General features: G+C 45.0%; 1 protein-coding gene across 2 annotated transcripts in view; it reads left to right on the top strand.

The window, feature by feature from the left end:
• Positions 1-9,557: 9,557 nt before the first annotated feature.
• The window catches only part of LANCL2 (LanC like glutathione S-transferase 2), a 30,106-nt gene continuing 15,596 nt past the window's right edge, over positions 9,558-24,067 (top strand). Inside the window, exons 1-2 of one of the 2 annotated variants that reach the window (XM_055707428.1) lie at positions 9,558-10,630; positions 21,900-22,017. In XM_055707428.1, coding sequence (XP_055563403.1) covers positions 10,427-10,630; positions 21,900-22,017 — 322 coding nt within the window. In that variant the 5' untranslated portion in view covers positions 9,558-10,426. Of the gene's footprint in view, positions 10,631-21,006; positions 21,277-21,899; positions 22,018-24,067 lie in introns of those variants that run through there. The other variant, XM_055707429.1, reaches the window with a different exon arrangement.

Below are 24,067 nucleotides of genomic sequence, written 5' to 3'. Positions count from 1 at the left end.
TCTCCTTCGTAGTACAATAATTTGCTGTTGTGTCTTAAATACTGCTTCTTTCAGTAATTGCTCTCTCTCCTGCACTTCTTTCCCCTTAAATTATCTTCCCAAGAAAATCCTCTTACAAATTCCCTGAGTTTATCAATACCTGCTTTACCAAAACCCGTTATCTCTATTTTGCTTCTCTCCTGTTGTCCTTTTCTTAAAATAGTGAACTATGATCAATAGCTTTGCAACCATTTCCTCCCCCTTAGTTCCTGTCATCTATCATTTTTACAGAAGCTGGTCCAGTGTGTTAAGAAACCCCTGTATCTGGAAGCTGCTGTAGTTGATGGTCAAACAAAAGATAGGAAAAAGCAAAGCATGTCCTGCTTGAACCTGAATACAACAATACTTGTACTACTTGATAAGGATCAACATTACTCCAGAAATGTACAAAGGTGATCTGCTTGATCTGGACGTGATGTGGCAACTCAATTGCAACACACGTGCAGAGAAGTAACGTTAATCTATTTCATTAAGGAAACCTAAACCAGTCAACACAGTTACCCCAGCAGAGTTCACTCTTTCTAAGGTGTTAGCAATCACCACTCACGTTATTCAAGCATACAAACTTCTGTACTCTGTGACATCTTAGCATCTTCATAACTGCAGAGGGATATTCATATTGGTACCCTTCAGCTTTATGGTGAACTGCATCCAGTCCAACAGTGATGGAGGGACTATACAACAACTAAGTCATTCCTCTATTCTGTGACCCAAAATGCTCTTCAAGGCTGAGGAAAAAAGGGGAGCACATCCCACATAAATTCCTTACCTGTTCAGGTTGGGAAAAATCCAAATATGGCACTATTAGTAGCCTCTTTTATGTCAGACTGACTGATTTTAAATGGCTTCCAGGAGAACACCATTTTCATATTTCAGCTGTCTTCTCATTATTTTTAGACATGGAAGCTCAGTACTGGATGACAGAAATATTTGTACAGTTAAACACCAGGAGAGAGTGATGGAAATAAGCACACACGTCAGGAAACTGTCTGAATTGGGAGTTCACTTTAGACAGAAATCTCCCTTCAGGCCATAAAATGGAAAGCTGCCTAGATCCATCCTTTTCTAACTTTCTCTCATCTGTCAGCCCAGTGATTTGGCTCATCATTCCCCTGGCAGAATTTTAAACAGGTTTAGATGCTGTTCTCCATCCTCACGTAAACATCGCATGTACAGAGCTGTTAATGGCAATTAGACTTTAAAAGCCCGCTGTAGGAAATCTCACTCAGAAGCACAGCAAATATTACAACTACCTCACTTGCCGATATACCTCCCTCAGCAGGAATTTTATGAAGGGAAAAAAACCACTATGCTTTCCTAATCACTAGAACCTGTCAATGAATAAGGAGAAGCCCTCTCATGCCCCCTGTACTTCCCACAGGCACAGGAATACGAGAATCTTGGTTTACAGTGATTTACCACCACGTTATAGCATTTTTTCCCAATATATTTATTAAAGTACTTCTAAAAAGCCTCACTGAAAATCTGCTCCAAACCCCTTCTCCTTCGATAGGTAACCCCCCCCTTTTTGGACTGAATTTCATAGTAGGCAATACATAATCATCTTGTTCAGTGGCAAGTACTGTCCTTAACTATTCTGCCTTCTCCCTAGTATAGATAGAGATCTACATTTATCTCTCTTTCATACTTATGAACAACAACTATACTCCATTCCAGCCTTCATTCTGCTAAAAGAGCCAGAGTGGTGGTCTAGGCTTTCCTCATAAAACAGACTCTCCATTCTCATTCTCTGCATCTGCTCCAGTTTTAATGGAACATTTTGAGCATGACTGACCAGCTCTGCTGTAGGCAGGATTATTATGACCTTGGGCTGTGATCAATACACCCTTACTCCTACTGAAACTACCAATCCCACATTCAGGGCTGCCCATTTCTGTCACTTAAGTCTTCTACAACAACTTTCTGATCATTCTCTGCAAAATTAAATGTTGGTGGTTTTTTTCTCCTTATTTTCCATACATTGTTAATACAAACATCTATCAGGATCAGTCCCAAATCCAATCCTTTGTTCCCTCTACCATCAACTCTGTTACCTTTCCTCTAGCCCCATGTATCCCCTTTGACAACAGCACGTTGTTGCCTCCCCTTCTGCCTGGTCCTTGCTTACTGTATCATAATTGTATTAACCTGCTCTTGGGCTACATGAGAAATTACCAATTATACTATTGCAACTGTACAAACAAGCAACAGCTGCTGTACATCCTTTAGCTACAGAACTGCTTTTCTCACCAAAACCAGCAGTGAGTTTCTCCACGGTGAGCAACGTATTACAAAGGTACATTGTATTTTTTTCCATTTATCTCCATCTCCCCTATTAATCTTTTCTTCAGCATTTGTACTAAATCTTTCCAGCCTATTGAGGTTGTATTAACTGTTAGCAATGGAGGGCTTCATTATTTCTCTGTTCATTAAACAGGTCCTATATGTGCCATTCTCCAACCACCCAGTATTGGCTAATTTGATGACTGCACAGATAAACATCACTAAGGGAACTGCAGTTTCATTTGCCAACTTTTATGATCTCAGTTAAACTGGATATTAAATAATTTGTTTTGTTTCAACCCAAACCCACAATGTGCTAATTTGTTCTCCTTCACTTGTTCCCATCACCCTGTTTCACTGCCATATTCTGAAACCACTGTTACTGAAAACTGAGCCAAAATATTTTTTGCTTTTCACTAGACCTAGATTACCATTAATGACCTTAATACTTTTTAAGCTTCTTCTTACCTTGTTTAAAAAAAAAGACAACAATATCTTTTTCTCTGCTGCTCTTTACCTATATAGCTAAATGGATTTTACTGTTGTTACAGCAAGAGTTGTTATCTTTTGCAAGATCCTAGTCACCTTAATTTTGGAAACTCTGACTTTTTCCTTCATACTTTCTGAAAAAACAGGGCTTTTTTTAGAGATGCAAATCAGAACTTGGAGACCAAGAAGAATTCAAAAGAAAAGATCATCCAGGCATATTTGGCAGAACTTGGTTTTGATTAACATGAACCATTTCAGTCGCTAATGCAAAAATGGAGCTGCTGCTTTTTCTGTCTCTCCCTCTTCCCAGCCTCAAGGTGCAGAACCTGTGGGAAAAGCAATGCTAGTGATGCAGAGCTGGGGCAGATGAAGCCCTGCACTGATCGGGAAGGGCTGGAAGGGGTGAGCTGTACAACCTTGTACCTGTGACTCCATCTTACAACATGCGAGCAAGATTGCACTACGCAATGGGAATAAGGAGGCTGTGACTCCCTTGGTCATCCCTGCTCTTCTGTGAAAACACACCAGCTCCCCATAAGGATAAAAGAGGGATGCGTTATAACTAAACCGAGAGACTGGTATCCATGTGGAGGTTCTTCCTGTATGAGGGCAGTGTTAGGAACTTTTCTTCCACATGGATGTGTTTCTCCTTTGGCCTTTTAGGTAAGGAAAGAAAAATGCCTATCCCTTTGTTGACCCTGTCTCTCTCCTTACACTGCAATTTCAGCTCAGGCTTGGACCTAAAGCACCAGATGAGGTGGTTTCCACTTCCATGACTAAAGTTGGAGCATGGACATCACAGCGAGAGATGAAAAGGGCTCTCCACATCATCAGGCAATGCGCAGAATGTTTCCACCAGCAGAAGTCTATATAGAAAGTTTATATTTCTAGTAAAATACGTGAGCATGTACACGAGAAGGACAGGATCTTGCCAACTTCTGAATGCTCCAATAACATCTTAGTAAATTGGTTTCTGATCCAGGCTCCTGAAAACTATATGCTCATCAGAAAAACTCACCACAGCTTGCAGGACCACGTCTGTAACATACAGCAGAAAACAAGACTTTCTGTGCTTCTACAAATGCTGCAGTCCCAAGGGCTCTCAGAGCAATTAGTAGTAATCAACTGAGATACACAGATAGTTTTGGCTCTTCTTTCACCTGAAGATGCTTTTCTGATACAGGTTTCCAGTTAAATGCATGACTTCTCAGCCTTTTTACCGCTGGTGGCAAGCCAGGTATCTTCAGGGCCCTTCTGGGAGATAGATGCATATAGCAAAGGGAGCTGTAGCACGGTTAAAGCCCATAGCTATCAAATGCATGGCAGCCAAGGCAGCCAAAATATCATGCTGCAAAGGTGCGGGCTGGGGGGGGGAGGCGGGCAGGGGGCAAAGAGCAGGGTGTTTGTTCAGACACTGGGCCCATTTCACTCTTTGCGTCATGACCCACAAACCCACACTGTACTGAGGTGGTTGTACCTGTGCTGGTTCTGATTTATTAGGAAGGCTGCAGAGGCATGAATCGCAGCATAAACCTTTCTCCACCTGCTCTGAAACTGCAGCACAGGACTTTCAGGTTGCACATGGGATAATTTCTCATGGGAACAACAGCAGAGATGGCTGCCTGTGGAGATAACTGTTCTTGGTGGTGGTTTTTAAAATCTGGTCAGGCAAACATGTCAGCAACATCCCTGACTTCTTGCAGCCTGAAGGTGGGTAAGAAGTTTGTCTGTCCTCCCTCTTGGCCCCATGTTGCTGATTCTGAGGCTGATGACTACCCACAGCAACAGGTACATGGCATTAACAGCCTGCGTTAGGGACCTTCATGCCACTTCACTACTATCATTATCCAGGTTGTACTACCTTGACCAATACTTTCTTTACTTGCACTTTCAGTGTCAGGGTAGAGATAAGCTAGCTGCCTCACTTAAAGTCAGTGAGATCTTCCTCCATTTCCCTTAGTGGGAGCAGCACGCCACTTCCCTAGTCCTTGGTGGTTTTATGTTTCTCGTCTTCCTTGCATTCCCATGTTTCCCCTTGTTTCTCTTCTCCCTTCTTACACTATTGTCTTTTGCTCTTATCCTGCAAAAGTTCTAAAGCTACTTTTGCTCGAACATGCTTGCGTTTTGCATGTTTAGTCCCTCCCGCAAAACATTATCCCACTCTATCCTGATGCAGTGAAAACCACTGAAAATAGAACCCAAACCTGTGGACTTGTGAGCACATTTTCAAGAACACAAACCTCTCTAATCAAACCCTGAATGAACAGGACAGATCATTCAGTGCATCGCAGCACCATGCCCATTACTTCTGGTAAACCCTGGGCCTGGGTCTTTCACCTGTCCTTACCTCACGGTAGCGACTAGGGCTGCTTTTAAGCCACAGTGACGTTGTGTCATTCAAAGCCTATCAGAAGTAAGAAAACAAGATGTAGCAGAGTTAAAGTCGAATTTGTACGTCCAACCTGCAACAGCTTCCTTAGGCAAAGGGAAACCTCTCCTCCAACACTCATTTTGTCGCTCCTTTTTATAGATACTGGCCAGCCGCAGGTATCCTAAAAGTACCCATCTTTCACCTCTGTTCCTCCAGCTCATTGCCTTTGGGAGGATTACCTTTGTTTTCTACTAACTGAACTTTTCTTTCCCTGGGCTTAAAACCTTGTCAGAGTTGGAAATAGCTCCTTTGAAACTCCAACACCAGGCCAGTAATTATTTAAGGGTATGTTTTAATAACAGTGAGCTGGTTTCATTTTCACCATGGACTGTAATGACCTATAAGAACATTTACAGGCAGCTTTGCATGTTTTCATTGTTAATTGTATTCCTCAGGATCTGCAAATCAAAACCTGCTGGGATTGAAGGGATAATTAACAGAAATGTTTGATTGTAACAAAAACCATTCTTTAAGAACAGGCTGAAGTGCAACAGCTGCTGCTCAGGTGTATCATTTACTAGCATGCACTCATCAAAACAGAAGTGCAACAGACTTGACAACAGTGCTTTTTCTGCTACAAGACCAAAGATAAGAACAGGAAAAAAGAAGAGAACTGTATTAGATGGAGTTATTATTAAAACATTAGTCTCGTGGTTGAGTAGCAAAGTGCCTTCTCAGATTTGCAGAAATCTCTGAGGTCTTAAATAGGAAGATTACGCCATAATAAGAGATCAGTTATTTTCAGCAGCCAGAGAAATCTGTTGCTACTGAAAAGCAGTATGTCAATAACATATCACACAAACCTATCTGTTCTTACATTGCATTACACTCCACCTAAAGCTGAATTGAACCCAGCACTGAATTTGGTCCAAAGCCTGCAAGTCTTTTGCAATTAAAATGCAAAACCTGATCTTGCAGATTTTATTTCATAATATCACATTTATTGCAAGAAGGAGCCCCCTGTAGTTAATTAGGCCTAAACAGTTTTAATGAATGTAGTTGCAGAAAATAATATCAGAGAGTGGTGGACAAAAAAGGAAATTAGGAAGTACAGCTAAGGGGAGGGGATAGTAATGGTGAAGAGGGAGTTAGGAAGTCCATATAGGCTATTACAGGCCTATGGTAGTGCTAGAGGGGAAAAAGGCTTGCTGCAGAGCAGAAAGGATGCCACACAGACAAAGCACAGCCTGAAGAGGAGAGGACCAGAGAGAAAGCAAAAGTCAGTATGAAAGACTTCATTTATATTGAATAGAAGTATGATCCTTGATTTACAGCAGGTATAAACTGCCCCATCTCCACTGACCTGGTGTCCTAATTAATATCAGCTGAGAAATGGCCACGCCTTGTTTTTCCGCAGGTAAATACTTGAAGAAAGCAGGGTACAGCCTAGTTCTGCATTATATATCACGTTAGTAGGGCCTGTTCCTGAAGCCCTCGCTTCTCTCAGTTAATTTCAGCTGAATCTCATAGATCTACATTTAGAAATAAAATGAGATCAAGGGCAGTTGCTGTATTGGTTTCCCAGAATTTACAAGGCACTTTACCATGGATGCTCAAGTCACATACTCATCATCCTCTCTCCATGGAACAAAACGTGGCCAGGGCTGTTGCTTGCACATACCTGGAACCATCGCACGTGAAAAAAAATGAGCGCCATTATACTGTAATAAGACTGCACGCAGCAGCTGAAGGAACCATTAAACATCACAGCTAGAGCTTCAGAAGCTCTCATGGGGTATAGCGTGAAGGGCAGTTGCGTGCTAGCCCTGGGAGGGTTGCCTCTGTGATATACAGTGCGCCTTCCCTCCTTGTTAGTTAGGATAATTTACTATGCGTACTGGGAATCAAACAGCAAAATACATGGGAGAGCACAGCATCATTAATGGTTTAGGCATGGCCTAATTTTTATTTGTCTAAATGATTATTTAGTCTTGGCCCAAAAAGTAACAGATAATTTGGTTTACTATTTAAAAAATCGGCACTAGTCTCATTGGGAGCACAGTATCAGACACTGCAGGGTGTAAAGTGGGTTGGAGGGAAGGAAAGGCCAGAAGGAGTAAACCAGAGGGGTTTATGAATTCCTCCTGTGCAAAGAATGAGTAGCCCAATGATCTGTTAAGCAAAAACATTCGTGATTTACATGAAGAACCTGGTATCTGAGTAGGATTCAGGCCTTGGTTAAACATTCATTGGATTTCACCTACATCACAGAAAGGAAAAGGACAGCTTTGGCCAGATCAGCTTGCTGCAGGGCTGCACATTTGCCAGTGCTGCAGAAGGCGGGCTGCAGGAGTACATAGCTGGAGTGGGAGGAAAGGATGAGGGCTCACTGTTTTCAGTGGCATTTAGACATATTCTGCGTGAAAGTTTCCACGAAATCATGATTTCAGTAGGCGAGGCCTCCTGCTCCATTCTGCTAGAGACAAGTGACTAGAATTTATTCTTGCTTAGAACTTATGGTAAAGGTTGTCACCTTACTCCGCCCAACCTTTTTCCTCCTCCTTCATCCATGATTCCCATTCAGGCTGTGGGAGCTCTGTATGCACCAAGGGTAAAAAAAGGGAAACCCACCCACTACAAAAAGCCTAAAAGTCTTTGAGCTATGTCCCACCTGCTAAGAACAAAAAAGGAGGTCTTGTATGCTTGAGACTCAACATACCACACTGCAATAAACGTGAAGAATGGTTGAATATAGAGAGATGTGCCTCAGAAATAGGTGTTGAACAGGGTGCTAAACACGGCAGCATGCAGATACCCAAACAGCACAATGATGCAAAAGGCAACAGATGCAAACAAAACACTCCCCCACCCTCAACCCACTGTTCCAGAAGAAGGGAAGAGCCCGCTCCTGCAAGGTGCTCCTCATCTGTAGGCCTTGAGCAGGTGCCAGTTGGTATGATCTTGCTTGTATTCCCACCATTTTGATTCAAGGATAGTAGAAGGAGTAAAAAACCAGAAGCCACATACATTTGTATTAAAGGCTTAATTCTGATCTTCATTTACAGGGATGTAGTCACTCACACTGACGCAGCTGGTCTTTGCTGAGGGCAGGAAACCGTTCAAGGTGAAAACATGTTCTTCACACAGCAAAATGTCTACACAGAGATGAGACATTTTTTAAAAAAGATTCTGCATTTACCCTTTCAGGCTCTGCAACACAGCATAAAAGAGTCCCTCATTAAAGATTAAATCATGCATGAAGTGTTTTTTTTAATGATGAGAGGATCAGTGTCAAAATATCAAGAGAGTATTTTGTAGATGATGGTGTAATTTTGCAGTGGATGGTTCTTTTAACTTCCAGGTAAATACAGGGTACTTCTTGTTGGACAAGCTGTTTGGAATTTCTGCTTTGTCATCAGCTCAACTTCCAAAAAGAAATAAAATGAAGAAATTATTGCCTAAAATTTACATCCTGCCACAAGGTAACAGACATGTCCCATTTAGTCACACTGATATTGTTACAACCAACCATAAACTGAAGCCAACACTGAGACAGGCATCACCTGTATTCAGCCTTACACACGGAGGATGTATTTTGGTAGCAATAAAATTACTCAGTGAATAAACTCAAAGATCAGTAAGTCTGCATGGTGTCTAGATCTTGAATTAGTAGTTTATGGTCTGGCTGACTGACTAGCAACAGGCGATGGCATAGCTGGGAGTAAATATTTAATGGGATAACGAGGCCTCAAGCGTCCGAGTTTCCACGCAAGGCCGTGCGCTGGGCTGGGCTGGCTGCAGGCTGCTTGCCGGCTGCTGCTGCGCGCAGACATTCCAGCCGGCAGTGCCGAGCTCCTAAGGCTACATCATCGACGGCACCTCGTGTTTATTTGTGAACAGAACCGACTGATCCTCGATTACTGTGCACTGCCCCTTCACATGGAGCTCTCCTCCCAGCGCCCATGAGACGGCAGGCCACGGTTACGCTGACGCGGGGGGCCTGGCATTCAGGCCCCCACCCTGCCCAGGGCTGGATCCCAAACACAAACAGGGGATCCACTGGGGATCCAGCCGGGATGGGGTCTCCCTCCCAGCCAGTGCCATGGCCTGTGGCTGGGGGCCCCACCGCGCCGGCCCCACGCGTGGAGGGGGCGCACACGCCGGGCCGGCTCACCCCGGCCGACATCTCCAGCGCTGGGAGTTCTATTTTTTTGTGGTTTTTTGTTTGTTTGAGTTTTTTTGTTTTGTTTTTGCTTTGCGCCGCGGGCAGCGCGCTGCACGCCGCCACACCAAGGCGCCGGGCCGCCATTACACGGCGAGGGCGGGACGGGGGAGGGGGCCCCGCCGGCTGCTCCCCGGGGAGCTGCCCCCCCTCGCCGCCTTCCCTTCCCCGCCGGGCGGGGGCCGAGGGCCGCCTCCCGCTCCTCAGGGCGGGCGCCGGAGCCGCGGCCGCCGTCTGCCTGCCGCCGGGGGTGGCCGAGGGTCGGCGCGCCCGGCCCGGGGGCTGCCGGCGGATGAGCGCGGCGCGGTGGAGAAGCCGTGCGAAGGGGCTGGTGGCGTACTGCCTGCTGCTGGGGCTGGCCTTCCCCCTCCTACTGCTCCTGCCGCTCCTCTGAGATGCGCCGGCCGGCAGCTCGGCCCCGCCGCCGGGGGACGGGCGGGAGGGGGCGGCGGCAGCCCCGCTCCGCTGCCCGGCGTGCGGCCGGCGGCAGCCGGAGGGCCTGAGGCTGCGGCGGGGCACGATGAGGAGCTCGGGCGGGCTTTGCAGCGGTGCCACCCAGCCTGCGCGGGCGGGCGGGCTGCCTCTCCCCGCGGGGGGGCCCGGCCGCGGCCCCGGCCGCGCTCAGCCCCTGCGGGTGTGATGCCGCCGCCGCGCTCGCCGCTCCCCCTCCCCGGCTGAGCCAGGCAGAGCCGAGCTCCCCCTTCGCCTACCCAAGCCGGGCTCCGGCGGCTCGGGGCGGCCTAGATGGGCAAGCGGCCGCGGGCACTGCCGCCGCCGCCCCCCCCCTCAGCGCGGGGCCAGCGGGCCGCGCCTCGCCGCCCTCCCCGAGCCCGGCCCGGCCCCAGCGCCGCCGGCCCGCCGCGGGCCCCCCGCCGCCGCGCTCGCCCAGCCCCGGCGGCGGCCGTGAGTCGGTGGCAGCCGCCGGCCGCGGCGCTCGCGTCGCTCCAGATCGGCCGCTCTGCGGGGCGGAGTGTGTCCCCGGCGGCTTGCCGTGCGGGGAGGCGGGCCGGGGGCCGGCTGAGATGGGAGAGAGCATGTCCAAGAGGCTGAAGCTGCAGCTGGGCGGCGAGGCGGAGATGGAGGAGCGGGCTTTCGCCAACCCCTACCCCGACTACCAGCCCCACGCAGCCGGAGCCGCGGCGGCCCCCAGCGCAGCGGACGCCCAGCGGGACAGGGCGCTGCTCCCGCCGGACGAGGAGTCCCTCCCCTTCGGCGCCGACGGGAAGGTGAGTCCCGGCGGGCCGCGCGTCCCGTTCCCCCGAGCCCTGCCTCTGCCGCGGCGCGCTCCCTCCCCGCGCGGGCGCTGCCCCGGGGCGGCCTCCGGCGGGACCCCGGGCCTGGCGGCGGCCGCTGGGGTGGCCCCGGGCCTGGCCGCGCCGCTACGGAGCGCCGGGCCGCCTCCTGCCCGCCGGCCGGTGTCGGCCTCCGGCGGGCGGCGGGAGCCGAGGGAGGGAGCGGGGGGCGCCGCCCGGCTGCTCGGCCTGGAGCGGGGGGCTGCCGTAAGCTGTTGATTCCGCCCCGAGCGCCATGGCGCGGGGCCTGGAGGCAGCGCCGCCTGTGCTGGAGCCACCGCGCGGCTCTGGCACGGCGTTGCCCGAGCTTCGCCGCAGCAGTCCCGCAGGGAAGGGGCAAGAGGAGCGCGCACCTACAACAGACGAGTTTCGTCTCAGGTGACCGCGACCCTCAGACTTTAGGTGACGCTGGACCTTTCTCTGCGAGGCCTGTGTTCACTGACATACACGCGTTCATAGGCTCAGCGGCACCGCCACGGGCACCTGGCAGTTGGTTCGGGCCAGCAGAAGCTCTCTGGTGGCACTGGTCACACGAGGTTCGCCGTCATCCTGCTCCGCTTACCTCCTCGGCACTGCACGCTGCTGGCTGGGCAGCTGCGTATGTCTTAGGATTTAAGCACCGAAGGTGCTCTGGACTGATAGCACGCAGGCTGGCTTAAGCTGCAGAAGGAACACCAGAATGTGGACCTTCTGTCATTTCAGCCCCTGAGCAGCCTGATCGTTCAGTACCGTGCTGCTTTGTCATCTTTTGGATGAAAAACACTGCATGGTGACATGGGTAGCACAGATGCACTAGGTGGAAAGCTAACTTTCCTAACGCATTCAACTATATGCTGGTGTGAAAAAAGCAGAGCCTTTAATCTCAGTTTTGCGTTTTTCTCCTTGCGATGGTAAGGAATTACCTTGACTAACTAGTAGTGTGGGGGATGAGGATCGTGATGCCCAGTGATGGGAGCAGGAGTCTTCCTGAGCGTTGTAGGAGAGAGGACGGCATCAGCTCACCATCAGTCCAAGGCAATGAAAGGTTGCACTAAGTTGTTGCGGCTGTGGTTTATGAGCATACAAAAGATAATACTTTGGGGAATTGGTGTCTTACTGCTACAGCTAATTGCAGCTGTCAAAAGCAGAACTTGGCACTTGAAAAGGGTTAAAAAGCAAGGGTAGGTTTGGATGTGAAATCTGTTTGTTTTTGCAGAAATCCCTGGTAGTATACTTGCTCAGTGCTGGTAAAACTATTTTTTTCTATGAGAGAGACCTGTGAATTCCTTGTTTTTGTGTATCTGGCTCAGTATACAGAAAACATCCTAGGATGATGAGTTGAAGGATGAAGGCAGAAGTAGATGGCAGAACATCTATAGCTATACATTGTTGTCAAATGGGTAAAAAACATACCAAGAACTTTCTTCTAAGGCCTTCTGTAGGCCATCCATCCTTATGTATCTGCTTTAGATCCCACACTTGGTGTCCATTTTTTAAAAGAGAAAATAAGCCTTCATTTACTGCTGATCTATGTTGACTACAGCTTTCCAAAGTGAGAATTGGTATCGGAGGAAGGTGAACTTCCTTAAATTTTTTATTTTAATTTTTTTTCCGAAGAACACTACCTATATTGCAGAATAGTTCAGCTCTAATTTACTTCAGATTTAATTCTTGAATGAATCCAAATTCAGAGACACTGTTCTGTGGCAGATCTGAAATGAGTTAGTCAATAATTTCTAGCCCTGTATTCATGTTAGGAATGTCTGTTCAGCTCTGCTGTAGATGAGTATGCTATTTTACAGTGGTTGCAAATGTTTTTTCCCAGTATCAATGGTGGATGACATTCCTTGTTACAGTATGGCAGTTGCCAGCTATTTCTGCAGCTTTGTTCAGAAAATATCTTTGAGCACCTGAGTAGCTGTGTATTTGATAAAAGATGGTGTCTGGGTTTTGTTATGTTCAAAAGTATGAAGCTCCTCTGGAAAAAAAAAATCATCTTCTGTACTGCATTGAAGTGATGTAACTACAGCAACTTTTGGTGGAATTTGAATTTTTCAACTTTGCCTCTCATTGGAGAAGGCAAATGCGAGTGTACATTTTGTTTTGTTTCTGCATGTGCAAAATCTGAGGCATTGTTCTGCATATTGCTGGACTAGAACATACCTTTGAGTATATTTATGTGTATTTATATTCTTTGCAGCATTTGAATATTGTCAATCCTAGTACTATCCTGACTTCTGTGAGACTTCACGATGAGTGTTTTGGGGTGCTTTTGTTGCTGGGTTTTTTTTGTTTGTTTTGTTTTTTCATTTAACAGGCTCCAGTCTCATCAGAGAATTGTCCTTGCCTGCCTAAAGCCCCAGTGAAGACAAAAGGACTTTACATAGGTTGAGAAGTCTGTTCTGTAAGCTTCTGTACACAATAGCACAAGTTTCCTAAAAATGGGAGCAGCTTTCAGAAGCCCTCAGTGCACTACATAATTTCTTCCTCCCATCTGCCGCTGTGTGGAGCGGTGAGCAGTGAGTGACTCATGTAATGACAGCTAGAGGTGTGCGGGGCTCTGCTGTTGTCATGGAAGGCAATGCATTATTAATCCCTCCATTCGATTTCATAAGCTGCCACGATTGCCATCTAAAATTCATCCGGCTGATAAAAGGACAAGAAGCTCTTCAAGTCTTTGTCTGAAATGTGAGACAATTGGAACAAAGTGCTGTGTATGAAAGTGTCTGTTTGTTCAGGAAGCTAGGTGTGGAAGTGGGAGAAAACAAGGTTTGGGGCTGCTGATTTGCCTTAAAAATAGTCACACTCAATGCTGCATATCAGTTATCTAGGTGGGCTCTGCTCATGTATTAGAAATTCACTTTTTTTTAACTATATTTCTTCACTGGAAGTGTCCTGGACTTGAATTGCTTCTGGTACTTGTCTGAGAAAGCTTAAGGGAATAATTAATCAGACGGCATTAATTCTAGATTAATAAGAAACAATTTTAGATGTAAGACTTTGTTTAAAAAATAACAAATTTTTCAATTAAGTACATATCCTGTAGCCCTTTTTCTTTTGATGTGGATCCCTTAGTGATACCTTAGCCTGAAAAAGTACGTCTAGGTTTTACCTCACAGTGGTCCAAAAGTTTTCAAAATGGAAATGTAGATGGTCAGGAAGGCAGAGAAATGAGTAGACAGCTATAGTCTCAGAACAAAGCGTATTCCCTAGGTCATGAGAAAATCAGTTTTTTTGTTGTTTCATTTAATTTTTAATTCACTGTAACTCTTTATTGGGTATTAATATTTGAAAACCAGATGTTCTTCTGGTAGTTTCACCTGCATTGTAGGCAACTTCAGCGATAAACTCATCTACCCTTACGCGTAGCTGTACCAGGCTATGGGCCTGTGCAGGCTGGGAACCAGAGAGTACCTTGGAAAAGCAGTATTGTGCTTTGCTGTCCCACCTGAACGGCAGCAGCGGCAACCTATAGGTGCAATTTATGTCAAGGCTTGTTGACATTGTGTTACCCTTCAGCTGTGGGTGCAGACTGAGAATGGGGAGGTCTGCACGGGCTCGCATAAAGCAGGGGCAGCCAGTGTCCTGGCTGAGAAACTGCTTATCAAAACCTCCATGTGGTGGAGAGCTATGGAGCAGTAATGGATTTCCTGGGAAGAGGAAGGGTGAGGAGAGCTTGCTGGTAAGGTGGTGATAGCTTGTTCAAGGACCTGGCATCATGGGTGACCCACCAATATCAGCCTCAGATTGCCCACCATCCTCAGAGCCACCACAGCTCTGTGGTTACATCCATAGCACAGCAGGGTGTGATTTGGAAGCCACCTTCACACCATCTGTGCGCCAGTGACTTGGGAACCCAAAGCCGGTTGATATTACCTGCTTATCCAGGGGAAGGTGGCAGCAAGCCTGTGCCTAGGCAACCTGATGTGGATTTTGTGTGTGCGTGTGCACAAGAAAAGCACCCTTGGCATCAAGACATTAACACGTGAGCCCGCAGCTTAAGGTTGTCTGGATTTGTTGTGGAATCACAGGACAGTCTTTGACAGCACCGCAGCTGGATTCAGACTTTATGGATAGGTCACTGGAGTGCCCAGACAGTAACTTCTTTCTTAAGCCATTTCTTTCTTGGCAAGTTTTTTTCTGACTTGCCATAATGTTTTAAGAATATTAGTAAAAGGGGGGAGTGTTCTGACAAATGTATACAATGTACTTAATTAGGCTTTGCAGAGGGCTTCTTACAGGGGAACCTGTTTTAAAGCTAATGATGCTTGTTGGCAAAGATTATCTCTTAATGGGGATACAAGCTATTTACTTAGATTATCTTTTGAGTGATTTAGTAGTGTTTAGTTTCCTGGTGCTTTCTCAATCTCCTGTTAGTTCTGACAATTGCTTTCATGTGGCTTTTTAGTCTTCCTCTGGCTTTAAAATATATTTTTAAAAAAATATGTAAAGTTTATTGTCATTGCCTCACTCTTCATTCCCCTCCCTGTGATATTTTTAAATATTTTTTGGGTTGTCTCACTGGGAGCAGCAAGTTCTCTCTGTTCTGGGACTGATTCTGCAATCACTTAACACTAGTGGGAATCATACCACCCATTGCACTGGAGGCAAAATTGACCCTCTGGAGCCAGTAATTATTTCTTCCCACTTTTTTGCCAGAGATGTAGAATAGGGTAGCTGTGCTTATTGAGATTGCAACTTTTTTTGCTATTTCCTGGCACCCCATGTCAGGTGCATGCTATTTTAATAGCGGATTCTGCATACTGCAAGTCATGTTTCTGTTGAAGGACAGTTTGGTTTGCTTTTTTTGAGTCTTCATTAAAATTGAGTCTGAGAATCAGTTTATTGTACTTCACTGTCCATGACTAACTGATGGCAGTTAGTGTACGCAGCTTGAGAGGAAGAACTGCTGCTGTCCTACAGCACACATCAACACCAAGTGCCGCTTAGTGCTTCGCTGATGCTTTTATATTGAAAGCCTCTCCTGTTAGTTAGGACAATTTAACCACATGTTTTTTTTGGTTTTAGTCAACCAGTTCTGAATGAAGATACTTTTTTGAATCAGAGCCCAAGTTCTGATTAAATTGTGTCATGTCCATCTGCTCTTCACGGGGTTCTAGTTCTCTCTTGCACACCTCTTTGTTAAGGAGTTGTTTGGTGCGTTACGTGAGCAAATGCAGTAACAGATACTTGTTTTCTGGTGAAAAGAAACTATGATTGAGATCTAACTGCACTATACTGATATGCTGTCCGGTTCAGTATGTGGAATATACCTGCTCTCTGCGCATCAAAATAATTTAGACGGTATTGGTAGAGGTTTTAACTTTTTTTTTGCAACTGTGGACCACTTAAAAATGTCCCAGGTAGGGCAGAGACCTCTGTGTAGTGAGTGACTTCAAATCAGACTCACAATAGGCTTTTATTTTCTTAGTTTTCAAGAAGTAGCATGCTGGTGTTAAGCTACCTGGAGGACCAGCGATTTTCAGTGTTGCTCTTTTGCTTTATCAGCGTCCGTTTCCTCAAACGTAAGATAAAGTTCCTCAGTGTCTGTTAATCATGTTTATTTTTGTTATCAATAATCTGAAGCTTTTTGATGACTTTACGATGATGTAAATCTTTAAGCTTTGGGGTTTTTTTGCACCCTAATTACCAATGAGACAAACAGCTCCTTTTACACACAAATTCATTAGAGGCAACTCTTCCTGTAAGTTGAATGGATTGCCTTTTGGTGCTGGTCTTCACACCCTTCCTTGCCTCTGAGGTAGGGTGATGCCTGCATTTAAAGCCTGTTCCTAAATTGTCATTTAGAACAATGTAGCAGTTTGCCTACAGCTATTAATTTCCCTCTCACCCTCCCTTCCCCCCTTTTCACTTCTTTTTCTTCTTCTCCCCCCCCCCCCCTTTTTTTTTTTTCCTCACTGCCTCATATATAGCACTAGGTGCCAGATCACTGAAAAACATAGACATGTGTTCTACAGACAGCAGTGTTTCAAGTTATTAAGCATGTGGTTTTGCAGAACTGGCATTTGTTTCTGGAAGGACCTAACTGAGTAGTAGCAGAGTTGTGTTTAACTGTTTCACAGGCTGGGTGATGAGGTTTCTTAGTTTCTGGTATTTTCAGGGAAGAGAAATTAACTTGGGTAAGAACAAAGTAAAATTTGTTTTTCTGTACAAATAGGCAGGTCACTTCCCAGCTGGCTTTGCTGGGTTTTGCATGTGGGATCTTACGGCCATTCCTTCTGGTCGGCTCTTGCAGGAGCTCTGTGGAGATGAGCGTGAGACCTCGTCATGCTTCAATAAACCCATGCACCAGTGCATGGGTGTGAAACTTTGTACCCGACGATTTCAGTATGGCCAGGATTTCTCTTTTCAATAGTGCTGCAAGTCACCCCCCACCCTGTTCTCCCTTACCAGTGTGCCATGTCCCTCGTGCTGTCTTCTGGTTTTTGAATGAGTCCTTGCTGCAGTGCCAATGAGCTGTATTTTCTTCTCTGTGAAATGCATTTTGGCTGAAAGAAAAGCCAGCACCATGTTATGTCTCCTGTTCTGCACATCACCAACAACAGCCGCTTTTCTCCGAAATCTCTCTCCTTAACCCGAGTTGAACTGAGATGAAATCAAAACATATTTTGCTTGTTCAGTAGGTAGCACTGTGCGTATAGGCCATCTCCTTGCTGCTTCTGCAGAATCAATTCCTTCCTCCTTCGGTGTAGTTTTGTGCATAGCATCAGTCCCCCGAACACTGGAGAAGTAAAATAGGGTTAATATCAGGATGGTTGTTTTGGGAGCTGGTGGTGGCAAGAAAGACCAGTAGGTTGGCAACTTGTGAAGAGGTTGAACTCAGGTCTCCATTGTCCTGCTGTGAGTCTGCACAAGATACTTGGCATAGATGTGTGATGATGCAATAAATGCTGAGAGGTGTTTTTGAAAAACACATTGGTATCTGAATGTCTTTTACAAAGGCAGATGAGTTAACTCACCCTGTGTCTGTCAAAACAAAGTATTACTTCTAACCACAAAAGGAGTGCCATGAGGTCTCACGGTGGCATTGTCAGACTTACACTGTGATACCTGGTCCAAATGTGCATGCAAGACTTTAAATTACAGGCTTCTCTTACCTACCAGAAATCACGATATAAAACACATACAGAGCAGCTGCTAATTACCTCATCTGCTCTGAGTGCTGGCTTTTTTAAAGCTACAGCTTGAAAAAAGCTGGATATAGCTGTAATGGATCGGTAGTTGCTATGGTATTGTAATATCAACTGCAACTGAAATGTGCGTTTCTTTTAGGAGATGTTTTAATTGCATCGTGGTGTATTTTTATTACCTGTGTGTGTATAGTTTTAGTGCTGGGTTTACCGAAGATGGTGATATAAGTTCTTTTTAGGAACCCTGCAAAAGAAAGGGTAAGGAAGCAGATAAGGGAAACAGGTATTGCTGACAAGGACAGCATAATTTGGACATTGTCATTAGTGCCAGTGAGCAATGTTACATACATGCTTACATTCTATACATTTTTGTTGGCTTTAAAAGGCTTTGGATTAGGATGTAGCTTTGCATATTGCCTTGCTGCAATGGAAAAAGTGATATGCTTCATATATATCACAAGATAATTTGCAAAACTAACATATTTGTATTTTCTGCGCTACTTTTGTTTCATGCTGATAATGAGCCTTTCTTGTTACCATAATCAAGGGGGTGCAAGGTTCTGTTGGGTGTCATGGGGAATGAGCTCTCATTTTTTGTGTTTTGCTGTTGTAAAACTTGAGCTGTGGTTAGGATGATAGCAGTTGTTTTTCCTGCAGCAGCAGAGGAGTGATGCAGCAGTTGAATTCCTGGAGAGAGTCTTTTCTAGTTAAAAATACTCTTCGGCTCCTGTTATCACCCAGTCTGGTGTGAACCAGGAATAAACATGATACTGGATATCGGAGGTCAGGCTTCCTGGTTTTTGTTTGTCCCTACAGGAATAACAAGAGTCACCTGCAGAAAAGGCTGAATGCCAGCTGGGATCATCCTCATGAAATGAATATGTTTCTCATGAAATTCAGTCTGTGTTCAGCATGAATTATTGTGCTTTGTACACAGCTGTAATGCCACAAGATTCCTTGAAGGAGGTTTATAGATCTTTTAAAGCTACCTTTCAACATTCATTTCTTTATGTAATTAGTTTATTCCAGTGCATGTAAGCATCTGTTATAAGCTTGTAGTGGAATCTTATCAAATGAACAGTGACAGTGCTTGGTTGTTAAAGTTCAGAGCAACCAAAACCGAAAAAACAGAAGCAGTGGTGGAGTAGGTAGCTGGGGAAAACTTTGTTGCCACTCATAACGTATTCATACTGGCATAAGCTTGGGAGTAGCTTTGTTTGGGCTGATAAATAATTATAATAATTTTTTAAAAAATCCTTTCATCTGTGCTTTTCCAAGCCTTGAATCAAGATAGGTAAGTTACAATTCCTGTTTTAGAGGGATATGCAAACCTGAGCAAAATAATTTTTATGGGACCGAGGTTTCAAAGCAGAACCCAGGTGTCCTGATGTCCTAGCACTCCCCTTCTGCTTATAAGTAATTTGATCTGCTGTTTAATAAAAAAATATTCTGATTTGGTAACAGCAGGTTACCAGCAGGTATTGTCAGAGCAAAAAGATAACCAGCCTGCTTGTGATGTGCAGTAGGTAAATAAACCAGGAGTCTGAAACCTTCCTTCGCTCTTGTCAGATAAGCAGAGCACTATGCCTAGGTGCATCCACATGGATATCCTCATGCTGTTTCACCATATGCCTTAGCACTGGCATAGCTGTCTTTTTGAAGGAGAGAAGCCCTGTCCTTGGGAAAGGTTTTGCTTTGTGTTGAGATTTCACTGAGCTAGTCAAAAGAATGGTGGTGGTGTTTGTGCATGGTACAGTTCCCTAACAAAGAGATGCTTAGCACCGTATTAAGGCCAAAAAGCAATAGACATCAGATGCCTGCTGTGTTTGGTTCTATTTCTAGAGCTACTGGAAAAGGTTAAGGGCTCTAGCTCTTAGTGGTATGTGTGCAACATGAGATACAGTGGCACAATTCCCTTCTCGCTTCCTATCCTACCATCAAAAAAATGGGTTTGAACCATTGACCCTGGAGACTTCTGGTGCGTCAGAGGACTTGTGTAATTCCTGTTATCTTTCTGATTTCTGAATTTGTTGAATGGATGTTTGAATTCACTGATTTTTATTTGAAGTTCTGCTCTGAACAAGACTACAAAGGGTGATGTATTTTGAGTAATCAGTTGCATGGTGGCATCCAGGACCTGTCATTTATCTGAACCCTTCCCTTTTCAGATGTGTTGTAGTCAAACAAGAACTTAACCTTCCCAATGAGCAAATTTTCTCATTCTCCAGTTAAAAACAAATACAAGTGTAGATGTGTTTAACATCAAACTAAGCCTTCACTGATCTGATTTGTTATAGCTGCTATCTAGGAGCAGGCTGGGGAAGCAGAAAGTGGAAGGAGATCAAGCACTGCTCAGAAAACAGTAGCTTATTGTCAGTGTAAGCTGGCAAGTAGCCAAATTGCATAATGCCATTTTTCCAATGACCACTGTGTTGTGGCTCTTGGTTTGGGAGCTAGGGGAGCTCTGCTGACTTCCATGTTCCTAGGGTTTCTCTTCTGGCTGTTTCCGGATAATTAAGGTATGGCTGGCAAATGATGTATGCCTGGGGCTTTCTGTAGATGGTGGATAATACATTCAGGAAATATTTGTGGGTGGCGCAAGGTTTGTGTACATCACTATTTTCTCAGAATGATGCAATTATCTCAGAATGATAAAGAGTTTTCTATAGCCTAGGAAGGGAAGAGGGTTTTTGTTTTTTCTTCTCTAGCTCTGTAGTAGATAAACTGTAGTACTGTAAGGAAACCTAGCCCTTAAGCTCTATTTAAATATATAAAATAGTTTTTAATAAATGTGCTAATAGGAAAAGCTGATCAATAAGTGATACTGTTTAATAAAAAGAAAAAAAAAACCCCACCAAACAACCCAGACATTTTTGATTGTTGTTCCTGATGCTCCCACTCAAATGTAGAATCGTCCTCTGAAGGGACTACATGAATACTCTTTCCCGTGGAAGTTAATAGGGCAATAAATTCTAGTTAATTGACTATTTCCATGTTCCATAGGTTTAGGGGAATAATCAGTAATGTATCTTCCCATACAGTATGCATAATGAGGGAGAAATATTGGCAAAAGTAAAGTATCCTCTGTTATATTTCATATATAGCATCTGCGTAAACCTTTCTTGGTCAAAATTAAATGCAAGCAATGTGTAGAATTAAAGATTTGTTTCTTCACCTTCATGCATGAGCTGAAGCTGCTGAGCTACTTCTGCTTGTCCTCTGTGTCTAGCTCTTTCTTTCAGTATGTCACTGTATTTAACAGCCTCCTCTCATGAGAAAGCATGTCAGCCCTAATATTGTTTTGGGGAGAGGAGAGAGCAAGAAGCAGGAGAAGTGGTGGTGTGGGTGACTTGCCTTCCATATAGCAATCACAAACCGGGACATCAAAAAAAGGCTTGGATTTAAGAAGAAAATGTGACTACATCATGGATATTGAGCACAGCATTAAAGGTGGTGTCTTGACTTTGACTTGATTGTCTCAAATATGAGCATTTATTTTCCTTTAGCTATTTTCTGCTCCATAGTGACACAAAGGATGTGCTGAGAGCAAGCACCGGTGACATGGGGCTTGTAGTTTCCCTGTGCCGTGTTTGTAACATGGTGTTCATACCAGGACCCTGGAGGGAGTACTGGCCACATGGAGTGGCAGCAGATGGTCGTCTTCTGTTTGCTTACGTCCACCTTTTTCTCACCTCAGAGGAGCTTTGTTTACTGTATTTAGAGCCTGAGATAAGAGGCAACATACAATTCTGTACTGTGACAGTATCCATAGCTGCTCTTCATGTGACTTTAAAGCATCCCCAGATAATTTTGTAGGTGTAGATACTAGTAACTTACTCTAATATGTAATGAGAATGCATTACATGGGACACATTTAAGATGAACCACCTTGACGCTGCTAATGGCTGTATGTAATATCTATCCACTAATTATTCTTTGTTTAGTGGTTTTGGTGTTTTAGTTTTGTTTTGGGGTGGATTTTTTTCCCAAACAAGAAAGTGGAGCAGATAGTTTGCATTCTTGCATTCTTTCCTTTTCTGACTCGCTCCCTTTCTTCTGTCTCCTGCTTTCAGGTCAGTGCTCGGTTCTCAAAACGGATTCAGGCAAAAATCAAGGACCTTCTGCAACAAATGGAGGAAGGGCTGAAGACAGCAGATCCACATGACTGCTCTGCCTATACTGGCTGGACTGGTGAGAAAGCTTAAATGATGTAATTGGGTTTATTCACAGGAGGAGGTTCTGGTATTCTCAGAGGAGCAGCAGAAATACTCTGATATGGGCATCTGTGTGAGTTGGTTTCTTTTAACTCTGGACCATTGGTCACCACTGTCTGGAATGACTTCCATTGACTTCAGCAGGCAAAGTTACAGAGAGATACTTGTTTTGTATATGGAAATCTTTGTCTTTCAAAAGGAGTGGGTTTTCTAAAGCTGCTCTTTATTTCAGCTTACCTCTTGTTTCTTTAGTTTTCTTAAAATCAGTTACTTTTGCATTTTCTGTTCAACTGACTTTTAGTTAGCAGTTGTCTAATGGTAACATCTTCTAATCCTTTGGGGGTGGGGGGAGGGGTGATCTGTGCCCAGGAGCTTGAAGCCTTACAATCTGGAATATGGACAGTTTGGCTGTGCTTGTTCTGTCTGTACAAAAATGTTCAAATGAATGTGGGAGGAGGTGGTATATGGAGGTGGGGTTGCAAGATTGCGAAGTTTGTGAAGATAAGCAGACATGTGCAAGCGCCGGTTATTGCTAGGCACTATATCATTCATTTAGCATTGCACCACTGATGCTCCCCAGATGTGAGTGAGCCCTTCTGATCCTTTAGGCAGAGCCTGGTGTTGTCAAGCCTGATGCAGCCGCTGCTTTTCAAGCTGCCAAAATGCTTTTCCGTCTAGGCCTCTTAAGTGCCACGTTGCTATTACAATGGCATATTCTATTCCTGCTCTGTCTAGCTCTCGCTTCAGGCACACTTAGACTTTTAGCCCAGCATGTTTGAAAAGTGCCCTGAGGAGATCTGTTCCTTTATCTTTGTGTCGTGAGGGGGAGCAGCTTGGAAAAACTCTCCAGGCTCTGCCTGAGCTCAGGCTTAATTCAGGCAACGAAAGGGTAAAATTTCTTTGCTTTTTTCTTGCTGTTTCGGTACAGATGGTACTGTGGGTGGATGGGTAGGGAAGTTTTAGACAACTCGGACTTAAAAGGTAGATGCATTTCAAGGTCTGAAAGTGAGTGGCTGCTAAGTGAGTGCAGAAGGTCTCCAGTGGTGGGTTTTTTTGCACTGACGTTATAAAACATCTCCCAGGGAGCTGGGTTCTGACACTGTGACCGACAACTGACGTTACAGCTGATAAACCAGAGCATGCTGAAAATGAGTCATAAGCTAAAAGTGACACAGCCATCGTTAGCTGGAACAGGAATGTAGATGAACAAGTAATGCAGTCTAATGAGAGTGGGGTTTTTCCATGCAGTAGAAGGATCGCCAGCTGTGTCTGTTCTAAGTCATAAACTTCTTTCAAGGCTCACGTGGAAATAACTCGGAATAAAAATATTTACATTATCTGGCTTTGGAAATACTTAGTGCAAATACTTTCTTCCCAAACTTGCAGCATTTTGCTAGTGTGCAAATGAGAAGGTAAAAGCAATGCTGAAAACAACTGCCTTGCTTATTACGTACCAAGTCTAGACAAATCTTACTGGCACTGCAGTCCTGAGTATTGTCTTGTACTTTGTGAAACGTAAATCTTGTACTTTGTGAAACTTTAAAATCTTGGGGCGCGTACTGTTGGCACGTAACAATCATAGGACTCATGTTAGAGTCCATCTTGGTTATACAAGTACTCTTTGTATGTGCCACACATCTTGGAGGAGCCATTTCAAGGGTGTTGCACAAAGAAAGATTGGATGAACTGGGCCTCATGGCTACTTTTCTGGTCATCCTTTGGTCAAGCCCAGATTTCTACATGTGTTGCAACATAAAAAAGCGTTACAGAAATCCTAGTAAATAGCCCTTAAGCTCCCATGCCACTGAATTGGGCTGACCAAGCTCCGCAGCTCTTCTCTTGGACTCATCTAGAAGGGCATGTTCAGAGCCAGCCTGGAGAACATCTGAGGATGTACCAGCAATCTTGCCTTGCTGTTCTGCTTGTGCTCCTCAGGTAGCCCTCGGTGGAGTTAAGTGGGCCTTGTGTATACTCGGCTTTAGTTGTGGCTTGGAAGAGTGCTCTCCCTGTTCAGAAATGAGGGGATT

Source organism: Falco cherrug, chromosome 4, assembly GCF_023634085.1.
Source record: "Falco cherrug isolate bFalChe1 chromosome 4, bFalChe1.pri, whole genome shotgun sequence".
Lineage (NCBI taxonomy): Eukaryota > Metazoa > Chordata > Aves > Falconiformes > Falconidae > Falco > Falco cherrug.
The sequence above is the reverse complement of the archived record's forward strand: the minus strand, read 5'-3'. Positions and strand labels throughout refer to the sequence as shown.